This window comes from Branchiostoma lanceolatum, chromosome 2 (genome assembly GCF_035083965.1).
Source record: "Branchiostoma lanceolatum isolate klBraLanc5 chromosome 2, klBraLanc5.hap2, whole genome shotgun sequence".
NCBI lineage: Eukaryota > Metazoa > Chordata > Leptocardii > Amphioxiformes > Branchiostomatidae > Branchiostoma > Branchiostoma lanceolatum.
This window is the reverse complement of record NC_089723.1, coordinates 35335529-35353212: the sequence shown is the minus strand read 5'-3', so window position 1 is coordinate 35353212 and position 17684 is coordinate 35335529. Positions and strand designations below refer to the sequence as shown.

The 17684-nt window shown below is 42.8% G+C and overlaps 1 protein-coding gene and 1 long non-coding RNA gene across 2 annotated transcripts; one reads left to right on the top strand and one right to left on the bottom strand.

The window, feature by feature from the left end:
* Window positions 1–5116: 5116 nt before the first annotated feature.
* Window positions 5117–6756, bottom strand: LOC136426776 (uncharacterized). The gene is made up of 2 exons (XR_010754355.1): window positions 6699–6756; window positions 5117–5435 (listed from the first exon to the last, which is right to left on the bottom strand). It is a non-coding gene; the product is annotated as an uncharacterized lncRNA (long non-coding RNA).
* Window positions 6757–14946: 8190 nt separating this feature from the next.
* LOC136428843 (class E basic helix-loop-helix protein 23-like) lies at window positions 14947–17408 on the top strand. The gene has a single exon (XM_066418636.1). It carries the CDS (start codon window positions 15311–15313, stop codon window positions 15995–15997), a length of 687 nt encoding a protein of 228 aa, XP_066274733.1. The 5' UTR covers window positions 14947–15310; the 3' UTR covers window positions 15998–17408.
* Window positions 17409–17684: the final 276 nt, after the last annotated feature.

Sequence of the window (17684 nt, the reverse complement as noted above, 5' to 3'; positions counted from 1 at the left end):
GCATGTTATTCAGTCTGTTTGGCCAATTTCTACTATTTCTAACTACCTATGGTGTCTAGTAGAGAGTAGCTCTGACATCCATTGACTGATGTTGTACACAGGGATATCCCTTGTAATCAACTGGTAGCATCCTCACAGTTGAGCTCCTGGTTATAAATAGTCTGCTGATTTGGAGATCCAGGTTCAAGTCTCGGGGTCAGGACATCTCGTTTGGGGCTGCATCTGTTTTTAGGAAGGGACGTGATTTGGGGGTCCCGAGCACGTTAAAGGGGAAGGGCTAGCAACCCCTCCCTGTAAACATATACCCTGCTACAGAAACAGTAAGGAAACTTGCTGCCTCCTGCGTCACTAGGCACAACAAGGGTCTGAACGAACTGAACTTTTTTCTCAAGGGTTATACTGAATTGTTCTCCTCAAATGACTGTATGTACCCAGGATGATCAATTCATCTAGTCAGATCAATCCCTTAAAAGAAAGTTTACTACCGATAAGCCATTGTGCCGTCATTCGTCGTTTCGCTTCCTGAAACACTTAACTCGACTTAAAAAGCAACTTGAAAAATGTGTCTCTCCTTGAAGTATGAAAAAGCAATAACAGAGCGACTCCTTCTGTGAACTCGGCATCATCTTGTCCAATCCACTCCACTTTCAGGGCAGGAGGGCAAGGACACTTCCTATACTTGAAAGGCCTAAAAGATCATTTTTACTCTGAGCAGTTGACAAGAACCTTTCTTCGCTTTTAGTTGGGTCGTTACTTGAGTGTCAGGTTAGAAGATCGTCTGGCTGAGTGTTGGTGTAGTGGCAGACGCCATCGCAATGTAGTTCTATGTCTGACACTCGGCTCCGGGGTACATACATCTAACTTGTCAACTAGAGATTTTCCCCATTAATACAGGACAGAACTGGTCAATAGATACACTCTGGAATCTAGCTTTTAAAACAGCTATATAGCACTAGAAAACTTTGTTGTCTTATTTTAGATCTGAGAAAGACTGCATGACTTATGAGGTAGAAGTCGTCAGATACGCAGAAGAAATCGTAATGAATCAAAACTTTTGGCAAACATGTGTATACAACTCGAGATAAACAAATCCACAAGCCATGGGGCGTGATACTATAAAGAGAAACGGAGGCGGATTTGCTGACTACTTCACTCGGGTGTACCGTTCCAAAATGAAATCCTGTTATTCGGTAGGTATCTTGGCTTTTATTCTTAGGTGTATCAGTTTCCCACAAATAGGTGGACATCACTATTGGTTATTTTCAGCATCTTGAATAGTCTGTAGACATGTTGACTTCTCACATGTCTTCACACCGATATTACACTGATCTAAAATAGTGGCCGCTAGTTTCACTCTCTTACAGGGAAGCTGGAAGATTATTTGACAGATTTGACACGACTTGGGGTGCTGATATCAACTTTATCTTTTGCTGTTATTGTACGTACACAGTGACCTTCTTTGTGCAATGCTTTCCACCCAAAAGTACGCCTTGGGCAGTCCCAGTCTCTGTCTTCTTCCGTCAAAAGAGTAACTGGCTTCGATGCAACTGGAGACCTCGCGGCACGGCAGTCTGAACGTTGTCAATACGAGCTAGTTAGGCTCAAAGGTTTCGTACCAGCCACAGTTTGGAGGCGCCATTGACGACGTCTGCAGATAGTTCAGAGTGATAATACCACGCTGAGTGTCGGGTCAGAAAAGTGTAAGTATTCTCCTTGGGGGGATGGAGATATGTCTTAAAAGGGATATATGAAAGATAAAGTTTTCATCACAATTTTCTTTGCTCTTTTGCCTCTTTACTCAATGAATTATTGTTTGCTTTGAATACGATATCTGTTATGAATGGATAATAAGGAGTGCTGTTGTTATACCAAAGCACCTTAATTGACCAGAATTCGGCAATTAACTACGAACATCAAATGAGCTAAGAAAACCAAGCCAACGTACATATTTGTCTTTGGAAAAAAAGCTGATGATGTCTACATAATTAAAAAAACTGGTTTTTTTTTCAGATACATTAGCTTTTGATGTATTTGCAGAGTATAGTTAGATTATATGGATATCGAACAGATAAAACATAATTAGAGGATGAAGAATTTATAGAGAGGCCATGTTTGCGGTTGTGTTAATTGGATGGGGATTAGAGACAAGATAAAACGATCGGACACACTCTATAGTTTTACGAACCTTCTGTGAACATCATAGGAACACCTTTCATGCCGTGTATTTGCTGCCAAGGGTCTATTGTCAGAACCAATCCAAGTTAATATCTATTTCTACAATTCGTGATTCTTTACGCTGGAACTGCTTCCCTATATACTCTCCCACATCCCTCACATGAATGGAGACAATCACCGTGTTATTGCATACTTTACAACTCTGTCTTTATGACCATGAAATTCACCATTGGTGTGAAGTACCTGCGATAAAAAAAACACAGTGATTTGATTTTTATCTTCTGTTATACTAAGTTCTGAATCAATGAAAGTATGATGAAAAGGAGATTTGTGTTGGAATTCATGCATTTTACCTGTTTAAACATTACTCCTAATGCAAATGTCGTTATTGTATTATTATCAATATTCGTTATCATTTACTTTCATTATTATTCTATGACTTGTTAGATTTATGCTATTATTTGTTAACTTAGATGGGTGTAGAACTAGAACAAGCAATTATGGCTTCTTTCTTCCCAAAGCACGTATTATTTTTTTGTTCTATCAATGTTTTGTGAATTGATTTCAACAGGTGCAAATAAGTAAAATAAAATAAAAGATAAAAAATCGAATGTTTTGATAACTTGAATTACATATGTAGAAACCAGTGCGTCCTGGACAACATGGTACACCTCTCTTTTCTTACAAGATGTTCGTCGGTCCGGCATGCAAGCTTCTGGTGTGACATCAGCCACTTTCTTGACGGCCCCCATCATAAGTGAATCCCTTGTACGCTACTTGCCCTCTCCCACCCAGAAGTGAACGACGCTTGAAGTGATTTAGCGGTGCATCCCGCCCCACTTAGGCGCCAGTGCCGTGGCACCGGGTCCCCAGCTAGACGGTGGCGGCTTGACACGGGGTGACTCCGCTCCTGCACCGCTGTCACGCCGTGTAACTCATTACGCACGGCATTATCCGACCGAAGCAAGCGTGTAATGGTTTTGCTATCTCCCCATTACGAAGGGGGCTCAGTTCTACCGGATTTAAGGTGCACCCAACGATCGCTCAAAACCCGACATTGTCGCTTCTGACAGCTGAAAGGCCTTATCGCCCCGAGCAGGTTCCGAAAAGCTGACAAAAAATGTGCAAACTTGGTAAAAAGTGATGAAAACGGGGTAGATTTACGTCCGGAGTTATGACAACCACGCGAAACAAGCGCGCCAAATTTGTTGGACCCTTTCTAATCCCGGGACCAAGGCAATTTGTCCTGTTCCTCTCCTATCTGGGCTTTCCTATCATTAGGGGATTACGGATTTATCTGAGGAGGGGAAGTTTTATGGTGAATGGATGGAAGTTGACCTGGAAAGGATTAACATGAGTTTCCTTCTAGATGGGACGACCGGGAGAAAGAAGGTCGTTTGGTCTTCAGCGCTAAAAGCATGGATTTCTAGAGGTGGGCTGGGACACAGTTAGCGCAAAATGCAAAGAAAAGCTCATAAAACATTTCTGTAAAAAAAAGGAAAAACTTTATAAAACTTACCTTCTTTTAACGTGTTGATGGATATGATATGATATGATATGATATGATATCTGGACATTAACATACGAGTGTGTGAACGGGATCGGAATGTCTTTTTTTTTAAGAATTAAAAACGATACGGCTAGCAACCGACCCAGAATAACAGATAGACAAGAGATACGAAATAACTAAAGATTGCATTGATGGAGTGCACGAAAACGCAAACTGTTGAATAAAGCAGATATCTCGGCTAACTATAAAGAATCGAAAGAGTGTGCAGACATATATCCTTAGTAATGCAAATGCTTAAGAACTGTCTATGACAGATATCGGTAACTTCTATAGATATTCGAAGATTACTACGCATCTTAAAGTAGAACATTATGCTATTCCTCCATCAACAGACTATGCAACACCAATAATAGTATAATATAGTATAGTACAAGGTCTTCTAGGGTCAGTTTGTCAGTATAGAAATTCTTTTCTAAATGTGTATTCATTGTTGCATGTATAGTCTATTCGTGTTTTTATGTTTGTACGGCTGCTATTTGATTTGGTACCAGTAGACAGGTATGTAGTATTGTGCGTTACGCCGGGATGTAAAGGCTTGCTATTCTATTAATTCCTAAGTTGCAAATAGAAAATAATTGTTTCAAAACAAGCATGACACGGGAAGATATCTAATACAACCCCAGCAAAAAGCAAATAGGTGTATGTAATTCATGTCAATAGCGAACTTTTGTTAGGATCATTCTCACCCTTTCCCAGAAGCAGGTCCGGCTACTTAGGAACAGAGTTATTTCTATCAAAACATGCCGCATACAAACTAATACCGAACCAGATTGTGGAAAGTGGAATTAATCCCAAATATCGTCTGTCTGCGGGGCAACGAGGGCGTCGGAGGTGCTCCGAGGCGGACCCCCAATCCGATGATCCCGACCAATTTCCATTTTGATAGTCTGGAGAAGTCAGAATTTCATGATACCGCCAACATGCGGCCTCTTTCCGCAGATTGAACCAACTGAGACCGCCTAAATCAGAGCCGTCGGTTCGGGTCACCGTGAGTGACAAACGTCTGTGTGAGAATGATCCAGACGTCGTCAGGGCAGACGTGGGAGGGACCCAGGATCAAATATGTCGCCTGACCCAAAACTAATCCATTTTCTGTCGACGGTTATTCTTTGGAGACGGCAGCTCGGGAAGGTCTAGACCGGCCATCTGTTGAGATTTACTTCTAGTGTCAAGTGTGAACGTAACATGATTATGATTTCTATACACTAAATAATCATACAGCATGTTTGTGTTAAGGGTAAAGGGGACAATGCAGCTGAATATTTTCACATCGGCATCTAGAATTATGCCAATCACAACTTTTGAATTCACTCTACAGGTGTTTTGATACTACCGAATAACACCGAGGGAGAAAAACATGAATGCAGAAACTGTATTTGCACCTTTAATCACACATTTTCAATCATGATATTTGGTATCTAACAAGCCGGTCAGAGTTGGCTATTGACGTAAAAGGAACAGACTCAAGAGAGTGAAAATATTGATAAGTATTTCGGTCACTTTTTGTTCTTCTTAGCATTAGACGTGAGTTTATGTTTCCGGACGCATTTAGCAGTCAAGTGCCTTAGGCCGGCGCCACTGTTCTTCTGTCTCGTCTGACCCCGTGATCTCCCGTGAGCCTCCTCTGCTTCCGGTGTTCGTCTCGCGTAATCTCGGGAGACTTGGTGATCGTCGGCATCCTTAATCGAGTCTGAAAAAGACAAAGTCATTTACTCCGTCCACTATAATAGTTGTATGACATTTGACCTTTGCATCTGCAACAATAAATAAAGAATATCACATACAATTACGATGAGAACAGCTGAAACAAACTACAGAAAGTTGCGGTGGCTTTATGTTTTCGGTTTTCACGGTAAGCTTTCCGCCGCGAACTTAAAACCACCGGCACCACGAATATCATATGCCAATGTTTCTGTAGCGCAGCTATTGTTTCAAACGCAAACTTAAAACCACCGTGAACACTCCATTTTCTCCCTACCGCGAAATTAAAACCACGCGAACTTAAATGCATTTACAGTATGTTGCCCCAAATATTTTTTTTCCAATTTTCGTCTAATGAGTAATGTGCCTTCGAATACAGGCAGTCGAGGCAGAACTTTTTGCATAGACTTGTCATTGTATGTACCAAGTCGAAGACGCTTCATTCTAAAAAAATCAAGAGAGCATTAAAGTCCATGCTACAATCGAGGGATTTTGTGCTGGCTATATTACGATGCTATTACGCCTATATATATATTTTATCCGTCGGTATAATTAAGGAGATGCTATCATAATATAGACGTGGTGTCTTTCTATTGATATTATAAAAACGAGCAAAATTAGATTAATTACACTCTATTGTAGTTGCTACCGGGTTCTATCATATGATATATTGATGTATCAATATATTGATATTTATAGATATGTGTTTATTGATATATCAATATAAACATATTGATGCAACAATATACACATATTGATATATCAATATAAACATACTGATATACCATCGTATTGATTTACCAATCAATCAAACTTAAATCGTGCCTTCTTCATTTGCGTATATCGCAGGTAAGGTTAAAGAATAGTTGCTTCAACCAATGACTTACAAGACAAGTAAGTACCATAAACAAATGCACTGATAAATACATTCTTCATATAAAATGATGTTAAGTCATTAGTAGAAAAGGCAAATAGCCATCATACATCTTTATTCTTTGCTTTTGGAAACATTTTATCCTTAGCAACCGTACATAAATTACGAACTTGCAACAACAACAACGACAACAACAACAATGATAAACGAAACAATCAGAACAATGAAAACGACACACAGAAACAAAACAGAAACACTACAACAGAAATACTACATCAGAAACATTACATATCAACCATGCATTAATACAGCAAATTGATATTTTTATACAAAAGAACAGACTTAAGAAGCACAGTAAGAGTATCAAAGAGTCAATACTTAAGCCACATTGACAGGTCTCCCTGGAAGACTTGCCTGTAGCTTCTCGACTGCCTCTGAGGAGGAGTGCGGAGAATGGAGGCCGTTAATCTTATAAACCATTTAATGTCTTCGGTAAGCTGATGAGGATGAAGATAGCGTCTCCCACATGGACCATTACTTAATGCCTGCTGAGCGTGATGTGACAAACAAGAGATTGATGGTAAGAATGCAGCGCCTTGGGTTCTGTACTGTAGTTAGTGGAGATGTACATGTAGACGATCGACTTGAAACGTATCCAAGTCTTTCTCTGTTGTGTAGCGCTACATATGATATGATACGATATCTATTGACACAACAAGAGTACAGCGACTTTTCGTATTCGTCAGGTCTACTTCTCTAACTATACATTCATACAAACAAACAAGTGGATGCAACAAATGAATGTGCAAAACAACAGATGGATGGTAACAATACACCGCCTTGGGTTCTGTAGTGAGTCGAGATGTGGATGACTTGAAATGTATCCAAGTCTTTCTGTGTTGTGGCGTTACATACGATACAGAGAAATATTCATTGACACAACAAAAGTACAGCGACTTTCTAAGGTCTACGACATCTATACATACAGTTAAGTGGACACAAATGACTTAGCCTATACATAAGTGAATATGAATTGATATGAGTAAATTAACATGTCGAGTCCAACTTATCATTTACACAATTGGTTCTAATGTATGATACAATCCTTATTGTTACAAAATAAGTACAGCCACTTGAGTGGGTGCAACAAATGAATGTCCCAAACAAGAGATGGATGATAAGAATACGCCACCTTGGGTTCTGCAGGGAGCTCGAGATGTAAACGACTTGAATCGTATCCAACTATTTCTCTGTTGTGCACTAAGTGGTAACATAACATACATGTGATATGATACAATCTTTATTGACACAACAAAAGTACAGCTACATTCGTAAGGTCTACTACAACTATGCACTCGTGCAAAGAAAAAAGTGGATGCAACAAATGAATGTGCCAAATAGAATATGATGATAAGAAGAAAGCGCCTTGGGTACTGTAGTGGTAATGTTACATATGATATGATACAATCTTTATTGACACAAAAAAGTACAGCGACTTTTCGTTTTAGGTCTACCCCAATGATTATACACTCATCGTAATACAACCAAGTGGATGCAACACATGAATGTGCCAAATAGAATATGATGATAAGAAGAAAGCGCCTTGGGTACTGTGGTGAGTGGAGATATAGTCTTTCTCTGTTGTGAACTAAGTGGTGACGTTACATATGATATGATACAATCTTTATTGACACAAAAAAGTACAGCGAATTTCGTAAGGCCTGTTGCAATTATGCACTCAAACAAGTGAATACAACAAACACATTAATCTATGTACGATTACATAAATGATGATTCTAACGTATCGTTTACACTATTGATTCTAAGGTGTAAACATTCTTTGATATATTTACCTATTTATGATATGACATTAATAGTGATGACTCTGTCATACGGGATATACTAATATCAAAAGAAGAAGTCAAACCCAACAAACTGGCTCGATGTAGACTAATATGATATAGTATACTGAAGGAAATTGTTCTTGATATCATTGTATTTATTATCATTATATCTATGTAATTATATGTACTTGCAACTAGTCTTTGGGCATGCATTTACAATGAACTTGTTATCATTATCAATATCGTTCCATGATGACATAATACGGTGGCACAAGCTTACCATATATTGTACGTTTGCAATGTCAATATAAATTCGCTGTGACTTCATTTATTTTTTGGGGGTCACGTAACGATATGCTTTATTCTATGTATCAACTATACGTAGTAAGCGTTGTGAGCCACAGTCTTGTATTGCGTCAGTTTATAGAAGTGGCGATTAGTTTTAAAAGCCACATTCAACATCATGAGGGTTGGCACAGGACATTGTCGCGATGTAAAGACACGAGTTCCTATTGTGTCCGCAGGTCCCTTTTCTTTGTCGGTGGAATTGGGCTGCATTAAACAGGGATACAGCGATATTAAATTCCCGCCGTGAGCTAGAGTCGGCTCTCATCCCAACATCAGTTCCCCAGGACCCGCCACCAACACGCCACATCCAGCGTCAGAGATCCAACAGATTGCCACTTCTCACTAAAGTGGTGACAAATCGATAAAAACCGCCGTCCTCGCGCTCCGGCTCCAACGCGATATCTCGCCTATCGGGACTTTGTTTGACATATCACCACTTGTTTTTAAAATGAGGTATCACGCGACAGATGTCATCGACCGCAGTTTTTTTATCAATTCTTTTAAATTCAAAAAACATCAAGTAATACAAATAAGATATCCCTTACTGTATACAAATAGGTCCGGCTCCGACGTGATATCTCGCCTATCGGGACTTTGTTTGACATATCACCACTTGTTTTTAAAATGAGGTATCACGCGACAGATGTCATCGACCGCGGTCTTTTTTTATCTATTTTTTTATTCTTTCAAAGAAACATCGAGTAATACAAATAAGATATCCCTTACTGTACAAAAAAAAGTCAATATATCAAATAATGTTTAGACCTTTGAACCAATTGTGTAAATGATACGTTGGACTTAACATGTTGATTTACTTATATCTATTCATATACATTTATGTATAGGTTAATTCATTTGTATCCACTTGACTGTTTGTATGTATAGATCCAGTAGACCTTACGAAAGTCGCTGTACTTTTGTTGTTTCAATAAAGATTTCTATGTGATCAATAAATGGACAAAGACAAAATGGCAGCAGACTCAAGTTGTGCACAACTTATATTATCACCGCCACTTGTACATTATAGAAAATCTGACAAGACACTCAAACTTGTGAATAGTATAATAATAAATACATAACAAATACCTAGCTAGTTTGAACGTAAATCCGAACTCTTCTCCCAGAAGAGTCTATGTCAGTCAGTTCTGTATCTAAATAAGAAATAAAACAATGTAATTCAACTACACATACGCCCGCTTTCTAAAGTCCTTCTTTAAAAACTTTTATTCATGATATACCAAGTACTACGAAGGATTAAAGCAATGTCTTTTGGATCTCCTACTCATCCTATTGACACAAGTACTACTCAATTGATAGTGACGAATTTGACCTAAGGAGTTGTTAGTGCGAAGCCATATATGCGTCTTTTTTACTTACAATGTACGTGAAAATGGAGGTATTGTTTTCGGTTTCTTGATTTTTTCGTTTATTTGTCTTGGTGTGTGTTCGTATGTAGATATTCTATTATGCATGGTATTATTCAATAAAATTTCAAAAGTATGGTAAAGTGACAGGATGTGAGGCGGAAAGCGGTGTAACCAGAGACTTTCAGAATGGGATGGTTGACTTGGCTCGGGTTCAAAGCGGGCTGGCAGGGAAACGCCTACACAGAAATTCACAATAATGAATACAACAAGACACTCAAAAAAACATTCAAGAAGGTATGAGAACTTTTATTTGTTTTGTTTTGTTGTTGTTGTTTGTTTGTTGTTGTTTTGTTAACCAGCATGCCTGTTAGACCTGTGAACTTCTCTCTCACCACAGAAGTTGCGGCCATTTTCCACGCGCATGACCCCTGCACCGCCGCACAAAAACACTTCTCTGCGCATGTCACGGCGTGAAATTGCCACAGACGTGTTCCCAGCCGGGGGTCACGTGTTCCCACCGACATAACCACCTGTATCAGTCACCCCTGACCCCGCCAGTGGGTGGCGCCGCCGTCAAAGTTATCAACACCAATAATTTTACACTTCTTCATTTACCGATTCAAATCTCATTGAAGCTGAATAACTTCTCTCCAAGCAGAGGTTGGGTTTCGGCTTGTTTTTTTACGTCTTTTTAGGCGTTTTTGCCCGGCTTTCTATTTTGACACGGTTTCTTAATGGGGTTGGCGACATAAAGAAAATGGGACAAAATAGAAAGCCCGATAAAACCGCTTAAAAGACGTTAAAAACAAGCCGAAACCCAACTTCTGCTTGGAGAGAAAAGCATACATACACTGCTGAAGATTTACCGAAGGTTGACTATAGAAAAATTCTCCTTTAGACTTGCAATACTGAAATTCCTGAAACATAAGAAGGAGATAAATGTGCCGCTATCCAATTGCCAAGTTCACAACTAGTGTTCTCAAGTTCAAACTATTCATAAACCTTTTTGAACAACTTGGTTTGGGTTTCACAGACACGTTTTATCATAGCACTTAAACTCGTGGTCACAATCACATTTGTAGTACTTGAAGTCGAGTCCACCTCTCGGCGACAAAACGACATACAACGACGCCTCTCTCCATCAAAGAGGTGTAAAATAATGTAAAACGCACAACAAAACATCGAGGTCTCCACTCCTTATAATTGGAGTGGCACATGGGGCGGGGTGCCGGGTTAAGAGCCGCCTTCGGTCACAACCCTGCGGTCTGCACGGCCGACCTCCCGCTTTTGGGCTCGGAAACAAAGACAACAGGAGCATTGTGGGATGGATGGTCTCGCAAATCGATCCTGACAGGTCTTTGGAAGTGTTCATGACAAAAATGACAAAACTTGGCGCGAACAACAGTTTGATTCATTTATAGATATACTCTCTTTGTCTTCACAGGATAGATCTAGAATGTACTTGATACATATACAAGTATATCCACTTTGCGAGAAAAAAAGTGCACTTTCACGAATCTGGAAGTTTCGTCATGTCCGAGACTGGAGCAGCTCTTGTGACAGACTCTCTTGTAGTCATGGCAACGTGCTGATGTAATTGAACTTTCTATGCTTGTACAAAACGGCTGCCATTTTCCTTTTTTTTCCAAGACTTTTCTCTACTATCCCACTTCCCTCTACTACGCCCTGTACTCGGGGCTACAAGTCTCAAGTTTCAAAAAGTCCTGCAAAATCAATCTTATAAACTTGTGGGTAATATTTCTGAGACGCATTATACAAATACGTTTTTATCTATCTTCAAATAACATCACTGAAAGGCTGCAATCTTTATGACATATCTGTGTTTTTGCAATAGATTAATAACCTCTATCAAACGTTCTTCCACTGGGAATTGAAACTAGAACTTATTTTCACGCCAAAGAGAAAGATAATGAAATCTTGGTTCGGGGTCTTTTGGAGTGGCTATAACGCGCGAGACAACATCAGCTGGGCGCCGTGCCCTTGGTGGGTCACCTCAAAGTGACATTCACGGCGAAATGACATCTCTCCGGCGGAGGGAAGTGCTGACCCTCCCGCACACGAGGTGACCGCGGGTCCGGTCCCTCGCCGCACATTTCCACGCCTTCTTTACCGCCGCGAGTTAATTAAGATCTATTCCATTACACGGTCTGAATAACTCTCAGCGTGAGGACTTCTCCAAACCGTACCTCATACAGACCCGCTCCCGAGGTAAAAGACACCGCCCGAAAGCGCGTGACCGAGTGGAATTTTCCGTCCATTGTGGCGGACTCGCCCGTCCAGCTGTACCGAACCTTTTCGCTGTCTTCCCTGCCAAAAGGGGGCTCCAGCCCTAAAGTCCCGGAGCGGGGAGGGGGTCTCTCTCGCGACGGTTCTGCCCAAATGCGCGATTTCACGCGAACACTTCAATGAATACTGGCACATATGTTCATACACAGATTTTTACACTGCTTCCCACAAACAACTTTCTGACCAAAGTAAGAAAGAAAACTGCACCAGAATCGATCCGAACTTACTTTTTCTTTCCACGAAATAACTCTGTCAAGAGGGTAACATATGCTGTAAGTAAACAACGTGGTGTCTTTGACTCGATGTTTGGAGAGGGTTGAAGCGGCCACTTTGCAGGGGCAAATGCTCTATGTTCTGTTCACACAAAAGCTGGCATTCTGTCCTTGAGTCTGTATGCCGTCAAACAAAGGGGCTTAGGGAAGTACTACAACCGTCGGGCCACAAAGGCGCAAAATAGAATACAAAATACGTGTAAAAAGCAACGTTTTTGCTTTGTTTGTCATACGTCGAGGATACCAGCTGCCGTAGCAACAGTGCCATACTAAAAGAACGTCGAGACCAGAGCGACAACCGTCCTGTATATCATGTATATGAAGACGGGAGCTGAACATCGTCTAAAATAACTTTGACGGGAGAGGGCTTGCTCCCCGGAGTGCTGTAGTGAATTATTTGCACGGTTTCCAGCCATGCCTAATGCGTTTTTCATGGGCTCTCGGCAAGTGCATTTCGCCAAGTCTCTCTTTCCACAGCCTCCACCGGGACGCCGGGAACTTCACTTGGCTTCTACCAGGCACGAGCGCACGCCCTTGCCCTCCTCGCATATTCTACTTCCTCCGAGCGTCCTGCGTGGAACGTAATCCCAACGCTGCATTTATAAAGTCTCTTCCCGGCACCAAATTCTGTTCTGCCCCGTGGCGTAGTGCTAACGTTGACTACATTATGTCGTAATTGAGGTTAGATTACGACAACAGTCGCAATTCGTACCTTGATGTACGTACAGTTGATAGAAAAAAAGAAGAAGCCTTTACACGTGATCTATAACCGTATCAGTAACAATATAATAGAGCCGAGCAAGAAAAACTTATCCGACAGTTGAGGTATTGAGTTATTGTCGCCGGCATTGAAATTGATAATTTCATGCATGGGTTTTTTGCTTAAATCTGCTCAGTGAGCCGAACGTTCCGTATCTCGGGCCGGCAGCCGCTGGTGTAGCCCCCGCCGCTGAATACCACTGACTCCTTATCTGGCCATATTAGATCATAGGGCGGAATAAATCGCATTTGTCGGATCTGATCCGTTATTCGGTGCGCGCCGACATACCTTGCGGTTGCGTCCGGCGACGACTCGATATCGCCCCGGCCCCGTATTGCTTCTTTTTTTAACGGGGAGGAGAAGAGTCGGATCCATTCGCTCCGGCCGATAGAATCCCTCCACGGCGCTGCGCGCTCGTGTAACATTCAATAACCCTCGCCCGCCTTTGTTCTCTTAATCACTTACGTATGCGCACTTTATGCCGCTTTGATTACCGGTGTGAATGCAGAAGAGAAATATTAGTATCAGTCCTGAAAAGCTTTTTCACACCGGCCCATCTGCCTTGTGTATTCGGTGGGTCCCTACGCGCAGCGGGCGCCTTTCAAAGGCGTCGCCTAAATTGAGGAGAACATATGAGTCCGTCAACGGGAAAACGAATGCCCTCTATTACGCCTAGCGCCCGTAATAGACCTAAATTGACCGTTTTTTGTACACTTAACAACGCGGAGATCCCCGTTAATAGCCGGGCCGTGGTTGATTCCTATCCTATTTTCCGATTTGCCCTTTATCAGATAGTGTCTGCCCACATGATTGTCCATCAGTCCGTAAACGATGCACGTGGAATGAGCAACTAAAAAGGGGGCAGACAAGACCGGCGGGCCCTCGTTATACCTTCCGCGGGAATCGTTTCCATCGTCTCCCTGCACAAAGGAGGAAGAGACGGGCGTCGGGAGAGCAGCCTAGCGTTTACTAAATGCTCTCACGCGCCGGTGTACAAATTTCCGATAGCACTTCATTACATGTTGCAATTATTTATCGAGCCGTTCCTGATTCCAGTCTCCCGGCATCCGGGGGATATCCTGTACAATATTGGAGATTCCTCCAAATTACCTAAAGCTTCGGCCGCGTGATGAAAAAATCTATACTCGGCCCTATAGGTTGCGGAGGTGTGATAGCACGTCTTTGATTGGGCCGGCCGCGTGGCACCGCCGGATACAGCTTGGCTGCAAATTTAATGGCGTCTCTTCTGAACCGGGCCCTACCAAAGGTCAGAAAAGTCGATGAGACGAAGAGCACCTCTCGGAGACTCGGCAAAGTTAAAAGGCATGAAAACCAACGCGTCGCCGGTAATGGAGATCTTCTAGGGGGCAAAGGAAAATAGCGTTATTACATCGACTACTTGTTCTCTTTAATCCTGGTTATGAGTGGAAGGTTAGACAGGGTGCGGGGGGGACGGAGAGACTTTGTCGGTGCGTTCTCCGGTCCTCCATGGATGTCTGTACGTCACATGTATTACTCTATGGAGACGGATTCAGCCCTTAATGTCAATAAGCGTCGCTAATAGGCGCGGAAGCGATCAAACTTTCGCGCGGAATGAAAGCAAATTGAGGCGTAATCTCAAGCCCACTACAGGGGCAATAAATTCTCACCGGCGGATGAAGGTGTGCGTAATGATATGGAATTATATTGGATTCGCCATATGCTATCTTTGCATTTAGTTGATGGCTCCTCTCTTCCATTGTATGCTAGTGTGTGTATAATCTCAGCTGTTTATGGGGGTGCTTGCAAATGCGTAGGTCTGGCGGGTGGCTTCGCACTGGCCAATGGGATAAGTGAAATTTATCCGTCTGTCACCGAGGTAATTAATTGGGAGGTACGATTGGCTGACATAGCGGGAAACTGACAGGCGCAAATCCCGGCGCGGTATCAGACAATGTAACCGTATTTCTGATAGCCCACAGATATGTGCGGCATATTTAAGGCGGATGAAACCCGGTTCTGACATGTTTTATTGAAAACAGGCCCGGCGAAGTCGGACCGTGCAGCCGCTAATCTTGACTAAGGGCCCGTTTTATTGGCGTTGTACACAGCGATGGACGCAGGAGGGGACGGTCTTTTCAGCGAGGAGGCAGCCTTCAGGAGCATCGAGCACGGCCAGCTAGAACGTCTGCATCCAACGGGTCGACCGAGCGACTTTGCGGGCGATTTGACACCTGGCGCCGAGGGCGGCGGCAGTCGCGATCGGGAGGAAGAAGCTTGCCTCTCACCGAGCGGTGGAAGGTTGTCAGACAGTTATCCGGAAGACCAGGAAGAACACGACAGTTCTGCCTCGGGGGTAGACCAAGCTCCCACCGACGGGAAACAGAAGAAGTCTCGGAAGGTACCCGTCAGACTCGGTATAAACGCCCGCGAGCGACGAAGGATGCACGACTTGAACGATGCTTTAGACGAGCTGCGCTCCGTCATACCCTACGCGCACAGTCCCTCCGTCCGAAAGCTCTCCAAAATCGCGACCCTTCTACTGGCCAAGAACTACATCTTAATGCAGGCTAACGCCTTGGAGGAAATGAGGAGACTTGTCGCATATCTGAACCACAACCTCCAAGCTGCCATGTCCTGTTACGACGGAGCTTTCACCCCGACCACGCCGTACCCGTCGGCCGCCAACCTCCCCACCCCGGACACTAAGTGCATGTTGTACCCGCCGCCGAGCTCGATGTCCTACCAGGTCCAGCGTCCGTCACCGGCCGCCCTCTGCAAGGAGTGCGGCGACAAGTAGCAGCGGTCCCCGCCGAGGTACCCGTCAGCGATCCGATGCCAGTCAGGATGCATGACAACGGTGGAGGTAGCAGATAATTTCCACACTGACTGCATAATTCATCAAGACTTTAACACCTTGTAGCTGCCTAGATTTATTTTCCTAGGTCAATGTTCTATATATTTTCCGTGCTTGGTGTGCGTGTGTGCGGTGCATATGCTATGTAGTCCCTCCTCAGCGTTTGTGGGCGCCCCCTGAATTCTTTATAGAGCCGTTAAAAGTGATGTGTTACAACTTAGGATAGACTCAGAGTCCAAGTCTTTATAGCAATTTAAGATATTGACTATCGGAAGTAAAAATGTCGACTCTTACGTTTTGTGTCAGGATGACGAATCGTTGGAGACAAAAAGATGCCTCCCGCCATTGATTTTCTGGTCTGGAGTGACGGGTGAGGAAATAGGCTGGATTATTTTTGATTACTTTGCCAGGTCTAGGAAATCACACCTCTACATCATACCCTGGAAACGCTGGCCGAAACTTGATTCCAATTTTACTACCAGACTTACTGGAGGTTTTCCTGCTCAAATTATACGAGAGATATCACGCAACGGTTGCGCTGTGTTGTAGTGTTGGCACACCCCAAAGGACAAAGTTTTAAAAACGTTTACGTTGTAAAAACGATGTTTTTATGAGAATTCCATTCCTTACATTGCGTGGCTTTCTCACCGACAATTTGTATTTATTGACAATTCCTGTCTATTTCTCCAAATTTCTCGTCAGGAAATCTACACCGCTTACTTTCCCAAATATGACCTGTAAATTTGCGCATTTTGGGGCTGTTTTGATGAAATGAGCGGTTTGTTAAGTGTTATTGTGGTCCACGCGTCAAGTGAGGGTTTATAAGCAATTACTAAAGGGTGCCACCGCGCCAACCAACAATTACATATGACGACATGATTTCCACAAGATCGTAATCAATATGTACCGTGCGTTCCCACCTTTCAGAACTGATCAACTGTGTGTTCGCTAAATTATTGACAACCTTATACAGCGGTATTAGGCCGACTTATGCAAATATATCCTCAGAGAGAACTTTTCTGATTATAGATATTTTTTCGTTACACGGCCCCAGGCGTTGAACTATTTCATATTCATTAGCGCCATCTGTGCGCCAATTTGGTTAAAATCTTGCACCTATTGTCCCCCGTGGGGATGTGTACTTACGTTAGAGACCCTGTAGGACTGTTCATATCTATCCCTACTCATGTCCGTGCTTTATACGAGGTTTAGGCGGCCATAACTTGTGTTATTGTGGAAAGAAGTGCGCCCTTATGTGAAGAACTGGTCTAAGTGAAAGGTGAACGCCACGCGCTCGACCTTATAATGTATTGTGTACAAAGCCATATATCTGTAATAAAATTACAACACCAGAGTATTATTTATTATTTTTTCTCTCTCGGCGTGCACGGGCGTGATATGATGTGATGTTGTGATGCATGGCTCCGCTAACCGGCTCCCATCTCGCGGGTAATGACGGTTTTACGTCGGACGACAAGCGGGCTCGCCAACTCCCGGGATTTTAATTTGTTGGCAGTATCCTCGGCGGCTTAGCTTGCTATTGCTGACTTATTGGTTTAGGTCCCTCCAAACGCAGGAGATCAATCTCCCACGGGTCGAGCCTTTCAAATGTAAAGCGGGGTTGCTCGAA

Bases quoted from the DNA above. Each gene is read 5' to 3' on its own strand.
- LOC136428843 (XM_066418636.1), top strand. From the start codon at position 15,311: ATGGACGCAGGAGGGGACGGTCTTTTCAGCGAGGAGGCAGCCTTCAGG.